At 34.0% G+C, this 16,741-nt stretch overlaps 4 protein-coding genes across 5 annotated transcripts; 2 read left to right on the forward strand and 2 right to left on the reverse strand.

Moving 5' to 3' along the window:
• Positions 1-1,996: 1,996 nt before the first annotated feature.
• LOC6641754 (low-density lipoprotein receptor-related protein 11) lies at positions 1,997-5,180 on the forward strand. Of its 2 annotated transcripts, none has more exons than XM_002064623.4 (6): positions 1,997-2,402; positions 2,465-2,992; positions 3,109-3,227; positions 3,289-3,583; positions 3,952-4,526; positions 4,597-5,180. In XM_002064623.4, the coding sequence occupies exons 1-6, from the start codon at positions 2,219-2,221 to the stop codon at positions 4,978-4,980; spliced, it is 2,085 nt and encodes a 694-aa protein (XP_002064659.2). In that variant the 5' UTR covers positions 1,997-2,218; the 3' UTR covers positions 4,981-5,180. The 2 variants fall into 2 exon arrangements, with proteins under 2 accessions (XP_002064659.2, XP_023031204.1); XM_023175436.2 differs by having other exon boundaries at positions 2,465-2,944.
• A 2,224-nt stretch (positions 5,181-7,404) lies between these two features.
• LOC6641753 (ubiquitin-conjugating enzyme E2-24 kDa) lies at positions 7,405-10,967 on the reverse strand. Its single transcript, XM_002064622.4, has 4 exons — positions 10,651-10,967; positions 8,707-9,345; positions 7,712-7,796; positions 7,405-7,642 (listed from the first exon to the last, which is right to left on the reverse strand). Exons 2-4 carry the CDS (start codon positions 9,314-9,316, stop codon positions 7,630-7,632), a joined length of 708 nt encoding a protein of 235 aa, XP_002064658.1. The 5' UTR covers positions 9,317-9,345; positions 10,651-10,967; the 3' UTR covers positions 7,405-7,629.
• A 128-nt stretch (positions 10,968-11,095) lies between these two features.
• LOC6641752 (ribosome biogenesis protein WDR12 homolog) lies at positions 11,096-12,882 on the reverse strand. Its single transcript, XM_002064621.4, has 4 exons — positions 12,584-12,882; positions 11,848-12,523; positions 11,537-11,783; positions 11,096-11,478 (listed from the first exon to the last, which is right to left on the reverse strand). The coding sequence occupies exons 1-4, from the start codon at positions 12,640-12,642 to the stop codon at positions 11,189-11,191; spliced, it is 1,272 nt and encodes a 423-aa protein (XP_002064657.1). The 5' UTR covers positions 12,643-12,882; the 3' UTR covers positions 11,096-11,188.
• Positions 12,883-13,873: 991 nt separating this feature from the next.
• LOC6641751 lies at positions 13,874-14,399 on the forward strand. Its single transcript, XM_002064620.3, has one exon. The coding sequence runs from the start codon at positions 13,994-13,996 to the stop codon at positions 14,291-14,293; it is 300 nt and encodes a 99-aa protein (XP_002064656.1). The 5' UTR covers positions 13,874-13,993; the 3' UTR covers positions 14,294-14,399.
• Positions 14,400-16,741: the final 2,342 nt, after the last annotated feature.

Consider the following 16,741-nt stretch of genomic DNA (forward strand, 5'->3'; position numbering starts at 1 on the left):
CATTTATCCTCAATGTCTGCTGTCTGGTCTCTAAAAGGAGCATGTACTGTCTGAGATTGATTCAATTGCGATTCAGAGGTTGTCTGATTGCTATCTTGCTGAGGAACTGCTGCCTTAACGCAGATCTCATTACTCATTGTTAAAATTTTAATTTCAATTTACTCGAGGAAAACTAAAATCGCAACGTCGTTGTAGATTTGATTGTATTTGTTTCGTTTCACAGATTGAATTGTCCGTTTGGTTTGTAATTCGTTTTATACAATTTCTTCTCCTTAATTTGGAGTTCGTTTAATAATTATTTACTTAAGTTAGAGTAATGCTAATTTAATTTCGGTGCTTTTCTGATGAACGGCTTGTAGAAGTCCTCGCTATTTGCAGTTTCACAGGTACCAACACTCCTGGTCAAGCACTTGAGGTATTAGCCTATCTACGAACGCATTATAGAGAAAATAGCAGCGATAAGTTTGTTTTTGACCCCAGTAGAGCGAATTGTCCTTTACACTTAAGGCTCTGCTTTTTTTTAGTTTCCGTCACTAACACTTCTTTTTACTGACAAGTTTTTTTTTCCAGTGTCAGTGTTCCGTTAGTGAAGAAAAAATAGTTTTTATTTAAATAATCTTTTACTTTTATAACGATCGTTCACACTTCTGGAAGTTATGACAACTGACTAAAGGCGATGTAGACGATTCAAACATAGGATCAAGACTGATTTGTTGGATGGATGATGTTCACAAGAAGGCTTGGGTACTTGATCGTGTCCAATAGTCCAACGGGTGCGTGGGACCATTATTTGTTTATGTTTATTGCCGAAATATTTGGATATGTGGCGACTAAGCGTTCGATGTACCGAACCTGACACCATTCTTAATGTTGTTTATCTGGCGGCTGGCTATGTCATGTTGAAATTTGAATCTTTCTAAGGCTTATCTGAGGGTTGAAAACAAACAAACATTGAAAACAAAAGCCATTCTAAAGAATTTTTTTTCACTGGCAATGAAAAAAATCTTTGCAAAATACATAAATCTTTTGTCAAATCTTTTGAAAATGAAAAGTAATGAAAATTTGTTGTTTTTCAAGCATCATAATTAATAATTTCGAAACCAAGAAAAAATAAAAATATTCTGTTCTTTAAAAAACAGAAAAACAGGAAAAAATTAAGCAAAATGTTGAAAAATTTAGCAAAAAACAAGAGAAAACATTTTTAATACATTTTTTTTTATTATTTTAACCAATTTTCTTTGTATTTTAAAGTTTTTCATATATTGTTTACAAATTATAAAAAATTATTCGAAGACCAGCTTTTTCTTTACTTTCTTTATATTAAATAAAAATTAATTATGATTTTATTTCTTCATTTTGAAATTATTAATTATAATGCTAATGAAATTGTGTTTTCATTGTATTTAAAAAACAATTAATATTTTGGGCATATTGCATACTTTAAGGGGCAAAGTATGGCCTTACTTCGCAGAATCGTTTCTTATGCAAGAGACTTAAATATTAAAAACTATAAAACGGTAACAAAATGGAGAACTAAAATTATTGTTTTTTGGATCAACAATATGTCGTTTCTTTAATGCCAAATATTCAATATTTAACCCACAAAAAATAAAGATTCATTGCTTTTTTACTGCATTTAAGAGCATATGAAGTCAATGGGGATAGTTGATCCTTAAGATTGAATCACAGCAGGTCTCTCAATTTTTTCAGTAATTTCGTTACAATTATCGATACCAAATTCTCTCTCGTCAGCTGTTTTTGCAGAGCTTTTGAAAGTTCTCTGTTATTAGGGGTTTGTTGTGAGGGGGTTTTTCCTTAAGGGAAGTTTCCTTTGCATTTTCCATTGGTTTACATTTTATTCGGATTTGCATGCTGTTTGCGAAAAATTTCATTTCAAGCAAATTATAAAATTAAATTAAACAAAAGAAAAATTGATTACCAAAAAGAAAACAAATTTACTTAATGCTTATTTTATTTGCCAAAAAAAGTGTCTAAAATAAATAAAAAATTCAACCAGCTGGTGGAGAAAAGCCCCACAAAAAAGAAAGAAAAAAATCAATAAGCGTGTAAAATTTGTAAACACGACAAGCCCTCTAAAAAGATTTGGCCCCCTCTCACTTTTTGTCAGTGAACTGTGACCAAACCGTAAAATCTAACCGACGACAAGCGTGACCACACAAAGTGATCAGTGATCAGTGATCAGAGTTACACCTTTCAAATGTTAATACCAAAATTGCCAGTGGCCAGTTTGGCCATTACAACTATAATTATTCTCATAATAGATGCAGTGGCAGCTGCTTCTGGTCTTGGACAACCTGAAATTGCAGTTGCTCCTCCCCCACAACCTCAAAATCTGGACATGCATCATCTGTCCAAGCGAATGGATCTGGAGGTCTGCATAGGTAAGAGAAAGAGAGAGAGAGAGCTTCCTTTACCAAAATTAAACTTTCTTTCCCCCTTTTAGGCCACTTTGATGTCCATAAGAATACCATTATTCGTACGGGTGAATCTCAGGCAATTGGTGGCAAATATTTGCAAGGACTTGAATTGGACACCATTGAGGAATGCGAGCGCTTGTGCTGTGAAACGGATGCCTGTGATGTTTATATTTTTGAACGTAAATCTGGTGGCTATTGTTATCTCTTTGAGTGCGGTCCACCGGAGAATTTCCATTGCAAGTTCACGAGGCATGCAAACTATACGAGTGCCGTTCTAACGCCTCAGGTTCGGGAAACGGGAGCGGAAGTGGCCAAAAGTAGCACACCGAAACCTCAATTGCCCCATATACCGAGCAATAATATATCGCAACAGGAATGGGAATTGACCAATTTGAAGTTGAAGCCGGAAGTGAAAGATAGCGTTAACAATAACAACAACAACAAACCGGCAATTGTTGCTGGCGGTTCAGTTGCTGTTGCATCTGTTGCAGCACCATCAACATCAGGTGTGGTTCAGTCACCAAATGTTGTTGTTGTTGCCCCAGTTCAAAGTGGTTGGTTTTTGTTTATTTTTATTTTAAAACAAATTTGAAAGTCAACCAATTGTAAAAAATTAATACGCCTCTTTAGGGGAGAATAACTATTTATAATATATTCTTTACAATTTCAGCTCCTCTTGGTCATTGTGGACGATTTCAATTCACTTGTCATTCTGGTGAATGTGTCGCTATTTATAATGCCTGCGATGGTATTCCCCAATGTGAAGATGGCAGCGATGAGGGACCAGAAGTAAGTTCCCTTAACCATTTTGATAGTTAATAAATTTTCATTTGTTTAAAACATTTTCAAGTGCAATGCCATTTCATCAAGTGCCACCAAAGTGAGCAATAATAACAATAATTTGGATATGCCCAAGCCCATAGTAGTCCAACAACAACAACAACAATATCAGCCATTGCAGTCTAGTTCCGTCCAGCAGCAACAGCAACAACATCAAGTACTTATCTTAGGTCCACCACCGCCACCTCCACCCCCACCTCCAAGGGTTAATAATCGTGAAGATGCCGCTGCATGGACTAATCGCAAACTAATTGTCGATGGACAACAACAACAGCAGCAACAGCAGGGCGAAATTCTGAATGCAGGTAATACAGGCAGCAACAAATATTGTTAACGACTAAATTTTTATAAATATTTATAAAAGAGAAAGGCAACGAGAGAAAGAGACAAAGAGGTTTAAATTGGTATTAAAGCTTAAACACGCAATGCTCATTGCTTCTGTCTAGTTCTTGAGAGAATTGCAATTGCCGCTGGGCAGCATTGTCAGAAGCAATTTTCATTCATTGTTTGCTTGCCGTCACTGAGAAATTGATTTACGAGGGTCGTACATATACATTATGTAGCTCTACTTTGTAATTAATTCAATTAGTTCTCTTAGTGCGTTACGATGAAGACACACTTTCCACTTCCGTATATCATTTTTCCATTTAATTTGTTTTATTTTTTTTTCTAGATGAACAAAGTCACATATTTAATCACAAAGGCGGCCTGCAATTGCAACAACAGCAACAGGCAGCAATTGGACAACAGATCCAAGGCCAGGCACTGGGACAGGGTCAGGGTCAGGGTCAGGGGCAAGTTGTTCAGGTTCAACCCGGGCAAATGCAATTGTCCAGTTATAATAATAATCAGAATCTTGGTGCAAGTTCTGTATATGGAATGTCAGGAGTTTATTTAACGCCACCGCAGCAGCAACAACAACCATCACAACAACAGCAACAACAACTTAAACCAGCTGCCTTGCAACCGCTGCCTTCAAATATTGTAGCCTGGCCGAAGCCAGTTCAAATTGCGGCACATCAACCACAGCAACAATTGCTGGTGCCGCAACAGCAACAACAACCACAGCAAAGTCAAACCTATGCGGTTGTTCCTCCTCCTCCACCACCACCTCCTCCACAGCAACAACAACCGCAACAATCCATGTTGCCAGTTCTAAATTCAGCTCCCACACATGACAAGGGTCAATTAGCTGACGATGAATACGACTACGATGAGGAAGAAAAGTCAACGGAAGCGCCCAAAAAGGTTGCACTTCATAATAAAATTAGCTGGTGCTTCGCATAATTCTAAAGTTTGTTACCTTTTTATTTTATAGAAACAACGTAAGCACAAAAAAATCAAAACAAAAACCTCCAAAGATCCCATTGAGCTGGCCTTGGAACAGAATAAAGAGCAACATCAGCAGCAGCAGCAACAACAACCATTGCTGCCAGCTCTGCCAGTGCCTGTTGCTCCCGTGCATGAGCAATACAAAGCGATACACGAGAATTTGGCTCTGGAGTTTCGCGATCATGATGGTCACTCAGAGCGACCTGGCGGTGCTGTTCTCTCTCTGACCATGGGTCTATTGGTGACAGCAGCTCTGGCCATACTCATCGGTTGCCGCATGAGGACAGTTGGCCGTCGGGCCCGACGAGTGGGCGGCAAGAGTCCCTATTCACAGGAGGCTGATTTTCTAGTCAACGGCATGTATCTGTAGACATGGCTAAAATGGGGTTCGAAATGGGGCTAAAAGTGTTGTTTATGTTTTTCCCTATGTCGTTTTTATGTGTGTCTGTGTGTGCGTGCGTGAGAAATGTTTTTCCGGGGCGGGTAATTTCAGTGTCAGTGCATTACTATAAACTGACCATTAACATATACGATTATAATAGTCTAATGGATAAACATATTTTATATAAACGGAATATATACTATATCAAAATAAAATTGAATATATAAACATACCACTTAAAACGCCTATTTAATTACAGTTTAGGCAAACAAAAATTAAAAAAACAAAAATTCATATCAAGTCTGATATTTAACCAACTTAACAATTGCAAACAATTCTTTGAAACTACGACCATTAATTACCCATAGACCGTAGTCATAAAAACAGATTAATTCTTTTTTCCACTGTAAGGTCCTAAATCATTAAAATTATGTGAACTTTTTCATAAATTATGTTTTTAAACGAAGGACTGCATTTTGCTACTTATGTGTTTCTCATTGTTTCTAAATTGTTAAGTAGATATATACATATATGGACCCAAATATTTCTATTACTCCTGGCAAAGATTCTTAAAAATATCGATTAAAGCTTTGAATTATTCTCTAGATTCTCTAGTTTAAATTTGATGGAGTTTTTACATCATTTATTATCTAAAATGTTGTAATATTATTATTACCTCACTATATGGTTGAAAACCTTAGGCTAAGGTATCAATTAAATGTTAAGAAACTCATAGCATAACAATAAGTTTTCAGATATGCTTGGGGCGTCGTTTTGACTTAGAAGTTCTACTTTTTGTGGAATAAATATTATTATATTTGTATCACTCTGACCGGATATAAACTAAAAAAAATAATAATGACGCTCTGAACAAAACTAGCTTAATCCTCCTGAATTTATATAAGAAATATTGTATGATTTTCTAATTTGCAAAGGTTTGCTGGACACATAGTCCACATATGTATGTTGCCTTCAAAAACATTTAAAAAGGTTAAAAATTAATTCCTTCTGTTAATAGTAATACAATATGTTAAGAAAGGTATGTCCATTCAGATGCCGTCTGAAAAAAAATGGGACATATGAATTTTAAACTTAATTCTATATGAAAGGTCAAAAACTTTCCCTTTTTTTTTGTTGCTAGCAATTTCCATCATCTGTTTAATAAACATTTTAGTTCTTTTAGTTTTTTTCATATAATTTTTCCTTTATTTCGTTTTTATTTAATTTTCCTTTCTCAACTTGTTCTCATTCAATATTTTGTTTCTTTCTTTCTCTCTCTTTGCTTTTTGTATTAATTTACGCAAAAAACTTATCAATTACTTTATTTAATTTATTTTAATTATTTGTTTTTATTTTCTTTTTTTTTTTTGTTGATGTCTCGTTTTATGGATTTTGAGTCATTAAAACTACAAAATAATAGGAAGTTTTTATGTGTTTTTCTCTTTTTTTTTTGTTTTTTTATATATATCTTCTTGTGGTTGTTGTTAATTAAAAATTATTAAGCAAATTTGCATTCTAAATGAAGGACTAACCCAATGTAGGCTCACAATTTACACAATAAATACGGAACAAAACATACATATATATTTGGCCCAAAAAGAACAAAAATTACTCTTATAAATATCACATGAAAGGAAAAACAAAACCGAATTTTGAGGTTTTCTGTTTCTTTTTTTTTTGTTAAAAATTTTTGTAAAGAACAAAAAATTTGGAGAACTGTTAGGATTTTTATTTTTTTGTTCCGGTTGTCTTAAATTTTTGTATACATATTGTTTGCAATTTTCGTTTTGTTTTTTTATATTGTTTATCAAGTCTTTTTTGTTTTTGAGAATTTATTTTCTATGTTTTGTGGCCATAATTGTTGTCATAAAATTTCGAATTTTAAGGTTTTTATTTTGTTTTAAATGAAATTTGCTGCCCTGATATAAGTATTATGCATTAAAATAGGCTTGTTACTTGTTTTAACTTTCATTTCATTTGTTTAGCTCCACACTTTGTTGTTGTTTATTTTACTTAACACTGTACACATATAATATAAACTAAATATATTTATATTAAATTATGCAAGTTTGAATAGGTTTTTTGTTTTTTAGTGCAATTTATGATGCATTGATTAATGGTTCTTGTTTTATTTTCAATTTGTTTTGTTTTTTTTCTTTTTTTTTTGTTTTGCTAAGCCTTCTAAAACACAATATCTTTTTTCATATCTCTTTCCCTTTGCTTATTTGTTTGTTGAAAAATACATAGATTATAAAATCTTCAAATTGTTGTTTTTTGTTTTTTTTTTTACAAATCGTTTGTATGTATAAACGGGATATTATATTATTTATTAATATTTTTAAAGAGGGAACGACGACTATTTCTGGTTTGCTGCATATTTGTTGTATTTGTCTGAGTTTTACTGCGTGTGTGTTTATGTGTGTGGTAATAGTTATTGTGTATTTATTAGTTAGCAATAGGTTGTTTTTGTTTTATTCTTTTTTTGTTTGTTTGTTTGTTTTATTATTATTATTATATATATATATATATTTATAAAATAGACTTTTTATTTTGCAATATGCGAATTTTCGTTTTTTGTTGTTGCTGTGGTTGTTGCAGATGTTCTTGTGGTACTTGTGTGATGCCCAGCCTTACGCATCATGTTGCGTATCTAAATCATCAAAGAAACATTAAATTGTATAACATATATAAGTATACATATATATATTCATGCCCTTACCTCTTTGTCCAAAGACGCGCAATTCGATCATGCTCTTCACGATTTTGCAAATATTGCGTGGCAATACTGCCTACCAAAGGATCAGCTGAAATAATTAATATATGAGTATGTATTATGATATATTAAACTACAAAACCACAGAATATGTTTGAGACGTATTAGTTAGTCTCTATTTCATCTTAATTTTGTTTCTGTTTTCTATTCTTATTGTACTATCTAACTGTAGACGTTAATCTTTTAGCATAAACTTCAGTACTAAGTGCAAAAAAATTGTATCATAAAACAATTATAACGAAACAATTTTCAAAAGTTAAATCGAGGACATTCATTAATATTTAAGAACTTTAGGAATTAAACTGTTGTTGGGAATAGAAAAGAGAAAAATGTATGCCTTAAATGAGTGAAATTTCTTTGTTGTCAAAAAAGGGTGACAATTTTTTAAAGCTTCAGCGACTCATCTTTGATAATTACGAAAAATAAGTTTTCAAAGAAAGACAAATGGTAAATAGGATAAAGTGTCGTAGAATAGCATCAATTTATGGAAAGAGCAATTACACAACTAGTTTGATAGGCTTTTATTTCTTCTATCTAAACCAAAAAATATAATGAATATCAAATCAGTAAAAAAAGAAACAAGCGAATCAATTTTAGAGATATAATAAAAAATTAACAACGATTCGTTTTTAAAGAGTGGTTTGCCTTTAAAAAAATATTTAAGTAAGTCCTGACAATATCGACCATTCAGTTTGTCTTAGTTTCAATTTTACCCTTACCCTACCTTGAATTAAGTTGAAAACTATTTTGAAAATTTTGACACAGTGTTCAATTTGGCTTCCCTAATTTATATCTTTGTTGAATTTATAAAGTCTCGACTTAAAAGATGGAAGAGTTTATTTCTCAAGTAATTCTAATATTACTCTTTTTTCCAATTAAATACTATTTTACTTATTAATTAATTGTATTCATAATTTAAATGTTAAATACTAGAACCTTACCAGGATTACAGTCTGTGAGCAGGGAACAAATTGACAGCAGCACTTTTGATATGGTCAATGCCGGTGACCAATTGTCTTTGAGTATATCCAGACAGATCACGCCTTGGCTATTGATATTGCAATGATAGATACGGGTGCGAAATGTGACTTTGGGCGGTTTGAATGGATATTCCGGTGAGAAGTGTATATCGAGGAAGAAGACACCGCCCTCATATACGGAGCCAGGTGGTCCCAAAATCGTTGATACCCATTCATAAAGATTATCACCCTTTGGTCCGGCACTGCAATTGGGAGGTGGATCCAATGTGATCTCGGCCAGCTCTTTCTGTATACGCTTGGCCGATGTGCCCAAAGCTTTTGATATTCTTGGCGTGGGCTTGGCATCTTTGCGGGGTTCATCACTGCCACCGGTATTGCTGCCAGAGGCACCGCCATTGGTGTTGGCCGCACCACGTCCTCGAGTCGGTGCTGTTGCTGTGGCTGGGCCACCGGCAGTTGTTACCTGATTATTGGCATTACTGGCTGTTGTGCTTGGAGTGCTGGAATTTGAGCTAGCACTGGAGGTGGCCACTTCACCCGCGGCACTGCCCGCTGCTGAAGTTGAAGACATTCTTGGCAGCTGGTTGTATTGAAGTACGTCTGGAAAAGGAACAAAAAAAACCAACAAATAAACACATTGAGTACATTTAAGTTAAGTTTCATGTCCTTGACCTGAACCTAGTCTGTGGTAAAATACTGTTATTCTCGATTTCGAACCTCGATTTAGGTGGCAATGCACTAATACTGAAAGGTAGTTCTATCCATTATGGAAAGGATTGAGGATTATCGAATTATTTTCTTTATATCGGTGGTCTCATTTGATTTCTATTTTGTGCAGTTTTAAGAAAATGAACTAAACATATGAATGTAAGTATTGGTAAAAAGGTTTCATCACTTATAAATGTAATCATAAATGATAAACTATATAGGATTTTCAATATTTTTCTACATTTTTTTATGTTGCAGTCGTTTAGTTGAGTTCTCCCAGAATAGAATTTAAGTTTTGGTTTGTCCAAACAATTACAATAGCAACAAATAGTATTAATAGGCAAAACAAAAAAAGAGGTTGAGATTTCTATTGATTTAAGGGTCAAACAATTTGTCAGAGTTCAACACGAAATTTGTTCAAACGCTCTCAAAGGCGTTTCTTTGTTCTCAATAGAATGTATATTAATCGAATACGAATAGCCTAAACTAACCATACAGCTACATTATCTTTGTTACTATAATTAACATATTGACAAATATCATATATATTTGTATTTGTTTACAAATGCCGCATTCGTGAATTGACAGATATATTTGACAGGAACTAATTTTTTTGAAAAGCTGTCAAAAGGGTTTTTCCTTTTAAAATGTATGCGTTAATGGAAATTAAATTGTAGAGAATACAGAAAATTACATATTTTCTCTTTGGCTTTGTCTACGCGGTTAGTTAAGCATATTTGTGTTTTTTGCGCCTGATTCATTTTTTCTTTCTTTCTTTTTTTTTGTGTAATTTGAATCACACTAAGAGTCAGGGGCCAGCGGCCATTTTGGCAAACTCTCGGCTGGAGGTTGTGTGGCTTATGCTCCGTCCGTTGTGTAGGTTGGCAATTGATTTGTCCACGATGTTGGATGAATGTTTCATGCGAATTCCTTGAAATGCAATGAGACTCTACATTTGGGACTCCTCCGGATGAAACGCATTGTCCGTAGTACGTAAAAATCAATCACCAGACATTTGCAAATCGCGTTGTTGTTGTGGCTGCTGCTGGCAGCCGCCGCTCTCCATTTACTCTTACTGACTCTCTCACTCTCTCTCTCCCTCTCTCAATTGAGTGATTGCACAATTTTCTCTTTCATTTAATGCACAAACAAGAAACAAAGAATGGTTTGATTGTTGTTTAATTATAACATACACACCTTTGTCGCACAATTTGCTGTGTCGTTTGCCTTTTGCTTTCTGTCTTCTACCCAAACACTTGCAAAAATTATTTTCGTCTCGACCCCTCTCTCTAACACACACACACACCGATTCCCTGCCGCCTACCGTTCTTCTTTCGCTCTCGTTAATATTATTACTTTTTTCGTTGTATATTTGGCAGTTTATCGCTGTTGGCTTTGCACTTTAACTTGAATTGTTTTATTAGTTATTGTTAAACATTTCATCAAAATTCTTGCAAAAATATATGATTGAGACCAGTGTTGCCGGGTTTTCCGTTGATTCTGGCAACACTGATTGACACAGGCAGCCGCTAGAGATGGTCCGCCAGTAATGGAAGATTTATCGATATAAAGTGAAGTGTTTGAAAAAACACTCTATGCAAAAAGAACTCGACACAAATTTGAACAACAAAAAATTATTTAGTTAGATTTACACCAGTTATAGGGATCCAAGTCCCTAAAGACATCATTTATTAAAGAAAAATCAGGCCTTAAATCTACAACTATGTTTAGTAATTTACTTATCATCCATTGTTTCTACGCCGGCTTTGCGAGACTTGAAAACTCTCACCGTATTATCGGCACCGCCTGAACAAATGTATTTAGGATTGGACCAATCAATGTCCAATACCTTTTCACCGTGACCCAAAAGATCGTACAGTGGAGCCTTCGGACTACGACAATCCCAGAGCTTATTTTGGTTATCATATGCCCCAGAAACGAATAGAAATTCCTCTGTAGTGGACCACATAACAGTCTGAACCCAGGCGTTATGCCCCAGGTAGGTGTTACGGACGATGGAACCCTCTGAAACAGAAAAGCTACTTTAATATATATCATATCAATGCAAAACTTCTGATCTTACGGTTGGTTCTTGGATCATAGAGCCGAAGATTCTTATCCGCTGAAGCTGTGACAATTAAACGATTTAAGTTTGAATAACTTGCATCAAAAATGGATTTGTTAGTGGAAATCTCCGTTTTAATGCCCTCAAGGCTAAGATCCCAGATTTTCATAGTGTGATCCCAACTGGTAGTGAGCAGAGTACTCGTGTCAATCCATTGAACAGCTGAAATACTTTCACGATGTCCTTGCAAAGTCATGATAGGAGTCTACAATGAAAAATGTGTGATTATTATAGGATCGAAATATATACAATTTATTCTCTATATTTACCCTAACGCCATTTTCTTTTGGCCTTTTGGAAGAAGCAGCATCACCTCCAGCATCATCTTCGGCGGCAGACCAAACCTTTAACATGGTATCCCAGGAACCTGTGGCAAATCGCGTTGCATCGGGACTAACACTTATGCTATCGACTCCTCTCTCGTGTCCCTTACAAATTGACACACACTCAACAGCATTAGAGTCCACATTCCACTGCCACAGCATTACTGTTTGATCCTGGGAACTGGATACAAATCGACCGATGTCATTATCCAAAGAAATCCAATCGACTGCTTTAATAGGAGCCGTGTGTCCAGGTATGGTCAATATATGCTTTCCTTTGTGAGTCCAAATGTTTAAGGTATTATCATAGCAGCCAGTTAGGATCCATTTGCCAGAAACCTTCACTGCGGACACCCAATCATCGTGCAACAGGCAATCTTGTGGTTGTGGAGCCGGAAATCGCTCCACATACTCAATCTCTATTGCATCTTCAAAGCTGATGGCCTTCTCTTTAAGATGATCACACAAACGACCACGGAGGTATTCATCAAAGACAAGGAAATCGAAATCAATAGCCGACTCATCTCCGGATTTATTCCGCAACAAGGCATTTAGAAACGTATTCAGCTCCACAGTGGTCATCGTGCCATCTATGGCGTAAGGCACATCAGGCACGGCATAGCTGAAAGTTGTTTTAGGTTTAGAACTTTGTTTTTTGAATAATTTAAATGTAATCACTTACTGTTCTTGTTTGGTTTTTAGATGCACTTGCACCTGACCCTCGCCGTTTTCCGCATCCATCTCGCACGCTCTCTCTCTCTCTGACTCTGTCACACGCACACTCACTAGTTTGCTACACGTGCGTTTTTTCCTCCCACCAAGCGGCAATGTTTTGATTTCTATTTATTGGTAAGAGTGCCTCTATTTCCTGGTGTCTTGTAACTCCAGGGTATGGAAAGGCTCTCTGGGGGTTTGACTTTAATTATTCCAAATAGTTTATTTCTAATATTTTATTTATTTCCCGGTTTCAACCGTCCAAAACGAAATATAAAACAGCAGTGCTGCCAGAAGACAGAAATCGATATATCATTATATCGACATGTTATCGATAAAATGTCGAAAAACCTCATATTAGGGCGCCAATTATTAAAACTTTGAATATCGAATAAAGGTATTTGAATTTCATACAATTACCCTGAATTCATTTAATCTTCTTCAGAACGTCGTGTTTGAATAATTTCTTTATTTAAACCATTTCATTTTTTAATTACATAAAAAATACTTCTAATAGGCTTGATGCATTTATTTATAACAGTAAGTTAAAGTTGTTAATAAGGGTATCATTAAAAATGCTATAAAAATTTTAATTATGCTCAACAATATTGTAAATTTGTTAATTGAAAACTTTAATTTAAAAAGACATTTGGTAACAGATATATAAATTAAAAACGAAAAAATTAAAAATCATCATAAATATGTAAAAATTAATAGCCAAAGCAGACGACGCAACTTTTCGCCTCATGTTTTGTTTTTTTGCCCAAATATTACGCAAAAAGGAAAAAAAAAACATTAACAACATTTATTAAAAAAAACGCAACCATGGCAGCAATTTGTAAATGGCTCTTTATATTGCAAAGACTGGTAATTGTTGACAAAAAAAAACGTTTAAAGCCATTAATGAACCAGATAGCCAACACCTGAATGACCACTTTGGTGTGTGTAGACTGGAAGGTTAAATGCCACTTGACATTTGTTTCTTCTCTTACTCTTTAAAGTGAAGCTTAACCTTCGCATTAAAAGTGGACAAAACTATAACTTCCCATACACAACCAACTGAAAAAAAAAATAAAAAACAAATTATTTTTACTTCAATTGAACTGGAAACGGCCAAAAAATTACCAAAATAAAAAAACCAGAAACGCAAAAGACACTTTCCAGGCTGCAGCAGAGGCCTTCCAATTCCCATGTTGAAGCTCAGCTTATAAAACGAGCTGAAGACCAGCGCAGGCGAAACACTCAAATAACGACACGCGCAAGGTAAGACCGTTACAAAAAATTACAAATCAAAATTCCAAAATCAACGCGACCGCTAACGTTAACGTGTTAACATTTGCAGAAACATAAAAGAACCAATTATATAAAATAAAATAAAATGAAAGTGTTCGCGCTGTGTTCTATGCTTGCCCTGCTCCTGGCTGGTGGAGTTCAGTCGATGCCACAGAATCGTGAGGGTGCCGCCTACACAAATGAAGCCATCCGCCAGGCCCAACAAACTCTGCTGATACCCAAAGATGCCCAAATACAGAATGTTCAAGAGGGTATCGAACTGGGTGCCTATGAGCAAATTCCCGGCAATCAGCGCATCAATCTATTTGAAATCTTGGGCGATCAAGTGCCCTCTGAGGTGATAAACAATCTGCAAGCTCAAGTCGATCAGATTGGACGTAATTAAATAATTTAGAAATGTACATCAAAATATATTAATTTTTTCACTGTTCCCTTGTTAAGTTTATAAATCAGAAAGATTGAAAAAAAAAAACAAAAAATACACACACATACAAAACATCAATAAAAAGAGAGTGTATTTTTATTTTTCGAAAAGATTTATTATCAAAGATCAGCGAAAGTAAAACCAGTTGATATTGCCTATTGGTTTTTGAATTTTGGGAAGACTTTCTCCTCTGTGATATCCCGCTGCGCATACAAATTAAACAAAATTCGCTTACCCATTTTTGTCTACCTCTCTCTCTCTTGCACTCTCTGCAATCCTCTGTCCTCTGTTAGCCTGTCTTATGTAACAGTTAACTTTTCAACCATTGTACATATTACAGTTCAATAATCGTAAATATATGTACAAGTATACATACATATGTGTGCATGAATCGGCGTATCGCCTGGGGGTAACCTGAGACGTCGTCATCATTGGGTATTGTTGCTGTTGACTGTTTCTGTTGTTGCTGATGTTGTCGTCGCTGCCGTCAGCAACTTTTCTGTGATGCAACATTATAAGTATGTACAATACTCATGTACATACATACATATAAACATACAATTGTTGTCTACGTTTTGTTCATTTAATTTCTTTGGTAATTGCCACTGCATGCACTTGCATATACAATGAGGAGCCATCATCCAGGTAACTGTGACGATGCTGGTCAAAAGGTGTGGCAAGTGTGTGCATGTGTGTGTGGGGATTATGTAATCTCGCTTAGGACACGATTACGAAATGAAATTTGATCTAAAAACATTCTGCAAGTATTTTTCCTTAAGTGAGTTATCTTTAAAAACTTGTAATTTAGAAAGGGAATCAGACAGGGGAATTCAGTAATTTCAGTTCAATAAGGATTAACTACTGTAATAATTGTGTATTCTCTATGAGGTGCAGTTCTCTTATGTACAAACATATGCATTGCAGATAAGGATGAGATTAAATGAGATTTAATGATATGTAATGTATATTCATACAAAATTCAACGGGTTCTTAATTTTGAAAGACTTGAAGTCCATTTTAAACTTCGGACTTTATAAATTCTTAACTTTATTTATTATGAATATCAAAAATGAAATTAAGCAGTTAATAATATCTTGAAATCACAAGACTAGAGGTATATAAGTTTATCCTCAAACAGAAGTTAGTATCAATAAATGTTTCGATATTTTTCAAGATTTTTAAGAAGTATTTAGTAAATGCATCCAAATATTAGACAAAACAATACATTGCTAGGATTAGCAAAGAAAAAGTACGAAAAGCCTAGAAAATTAAAGGTAAAATGAAATGTTTCCCCAGATTTATGTACATGAATAAATAAAACTAAAATATATATGAATGCTATTAAATGATAATATTTTTAATGGCATTTGTTGTGCCAAATCAAACTAAAATATATCCTAAATTTCGGTGGACCAATTTTAATAATTTCGGTTTTAAGCGAAGTTGTTCTCTTAAATAAGGGGGTTCTACTATGTCCTGAATGGAGCAACTACATATTTAAAATTTATAAGAGCACTCTGAAATGTGTATTAAATACTTTTTATATGTCGTTCAGTAACTCAGTAACTAAGCTATTTCCAATTTTCATAAAATTTGATAGGCTAATGGATATTAAATATCGCTAATAGTGTGCCAAATTTTATTATAATCTTTTAAAGAAAACATCACTATTTTGATTTATATATGCATGGAGTTTACTCAAATTGGTTTGCCATGCCATTTTTCCGTCTCCGTAATTCAAAAGAAAAATTCAATAAATTTTTTTTCCTATTTACAAGCTACAAAGTACTAAAAAAGAATCTTAAATATATATGTTTATTTTTATAAATTGACCTACTTTATTCTTTTCACCTAAAGAGTGCATGGTAAGTGTTTGGGACGTTTCGTTTCTGGGGAAGAGTGAAATTAAGTAGTAGCCAAAATTTCAAAGATCACAATCTCAGTACTTACTATAAATTGAATAGTAAAAAAAATGCAATTTGTTTTCATTCTTTTATTTATTTTTAATCATAGATGTTTATATATATATATATATATTTATATATGGAAAATGTACTTGAAACTAAATTTACGCTAGTTAAATAATATTCATACTATATAGAGATATTTGTTCTATATATTTAAAAAAATCGAATGTTTCATATCATTATATATTATGTATGTATGTATGTATATATAATATATTGAATGCCTTATCTATGTATATGCACGTCTAAATAAATTATGCAATAATGGTTTTGTTTGCTTTATTATTATTAAGAGAAATACACACAAAAAAAAAGCAAAAACTAACTTTGACACGTTTAGTTTTCGAGCAATTTGATGAGATAAATTATATAATTAATGTAAAATAATAATATAAAGTATTTTAAATTAAAAAAAACTTTTCCATATTCAGTCTAAACGTAA

The sequence above is a fragment of the Drosophila willistoni genome (assembly GCF_018902025.1).
Source record: "Drosophila willistoni isolate 14030-0811.24 chromosome 2R unlocalized genomic scaffold, UCI_dwil_1.1 Seg200, whole genome shotgun sequence".
Taxonomy (NCBI): domain Eukaryota; kingdom Metazoa; phylum Arthropoda; class Insecta; order Diptera; family Drosophilidae; genus Drosophila; species Drosophila willistoni.

Coding starts and splice junctions, on each gene's coding strand:
- LOC6641754 (XM_002064623.4), top strand. CDS start 2,219: ATGTTAATACCAAAATTGCCAGTGGCCAGTTTGGCCATTACAACTATA. Junction 2,403..2,464: donor GGATCTGGAGGTCTGCATAG/GTAAGAGAAAGA, acceptor TCCCCCTTTTAG/GCCACTTTGATGTCCATAAG. Junction 3,228..3,288: donor GCAGCGATGAGGGACCAGAA/GTAAGTTCCCTT, acceptor AACATTTTCAAG/TGCAATGCCATTTCATCAAG.
- LOC6641753 (XM_002064622.4), bottom strand. CDS start 9,316: ATGTCTTCAACTTCAGCAGCGGGCAGTGCCGCGGGTGAAGTGGCCACC. Junction 7,797..8,706: donor GCTCACAGACTGTAATCCTG/GTAAGGTTCTAG, acceptor TAATTATTTCAG/CTGATCCTTTGGTAGGCAGT.
- LOC6641752 (XM_002064621.4), bottom strand. CDS start 12,642: ATGGATGCGGAAAACGGCGAGGGTCAGGTGCAAGTGCATCTAAAAACC. Junction 12,524..12,583: donor CTAAAAACCAAACAAGAACA/GTAAGTGATTAC, acceptor AACAACTTTCAG/CTATGCCGTGCCTGATGTGC. Junction 11,784..11,847: donor CAAAAGAAAATGGCGTTAGG/GTAAATATAGAG, acceptor TTTTCATTGTAG/ACTCCTATCATGACTTTGCA.
- LOC6641751 (XM_002064620.3), top strand. CDS start 13,994: ATGAAAGTGTTCGCGCTGTGTTCTATGCTTGCCCTGCTCCTGGCTGGT.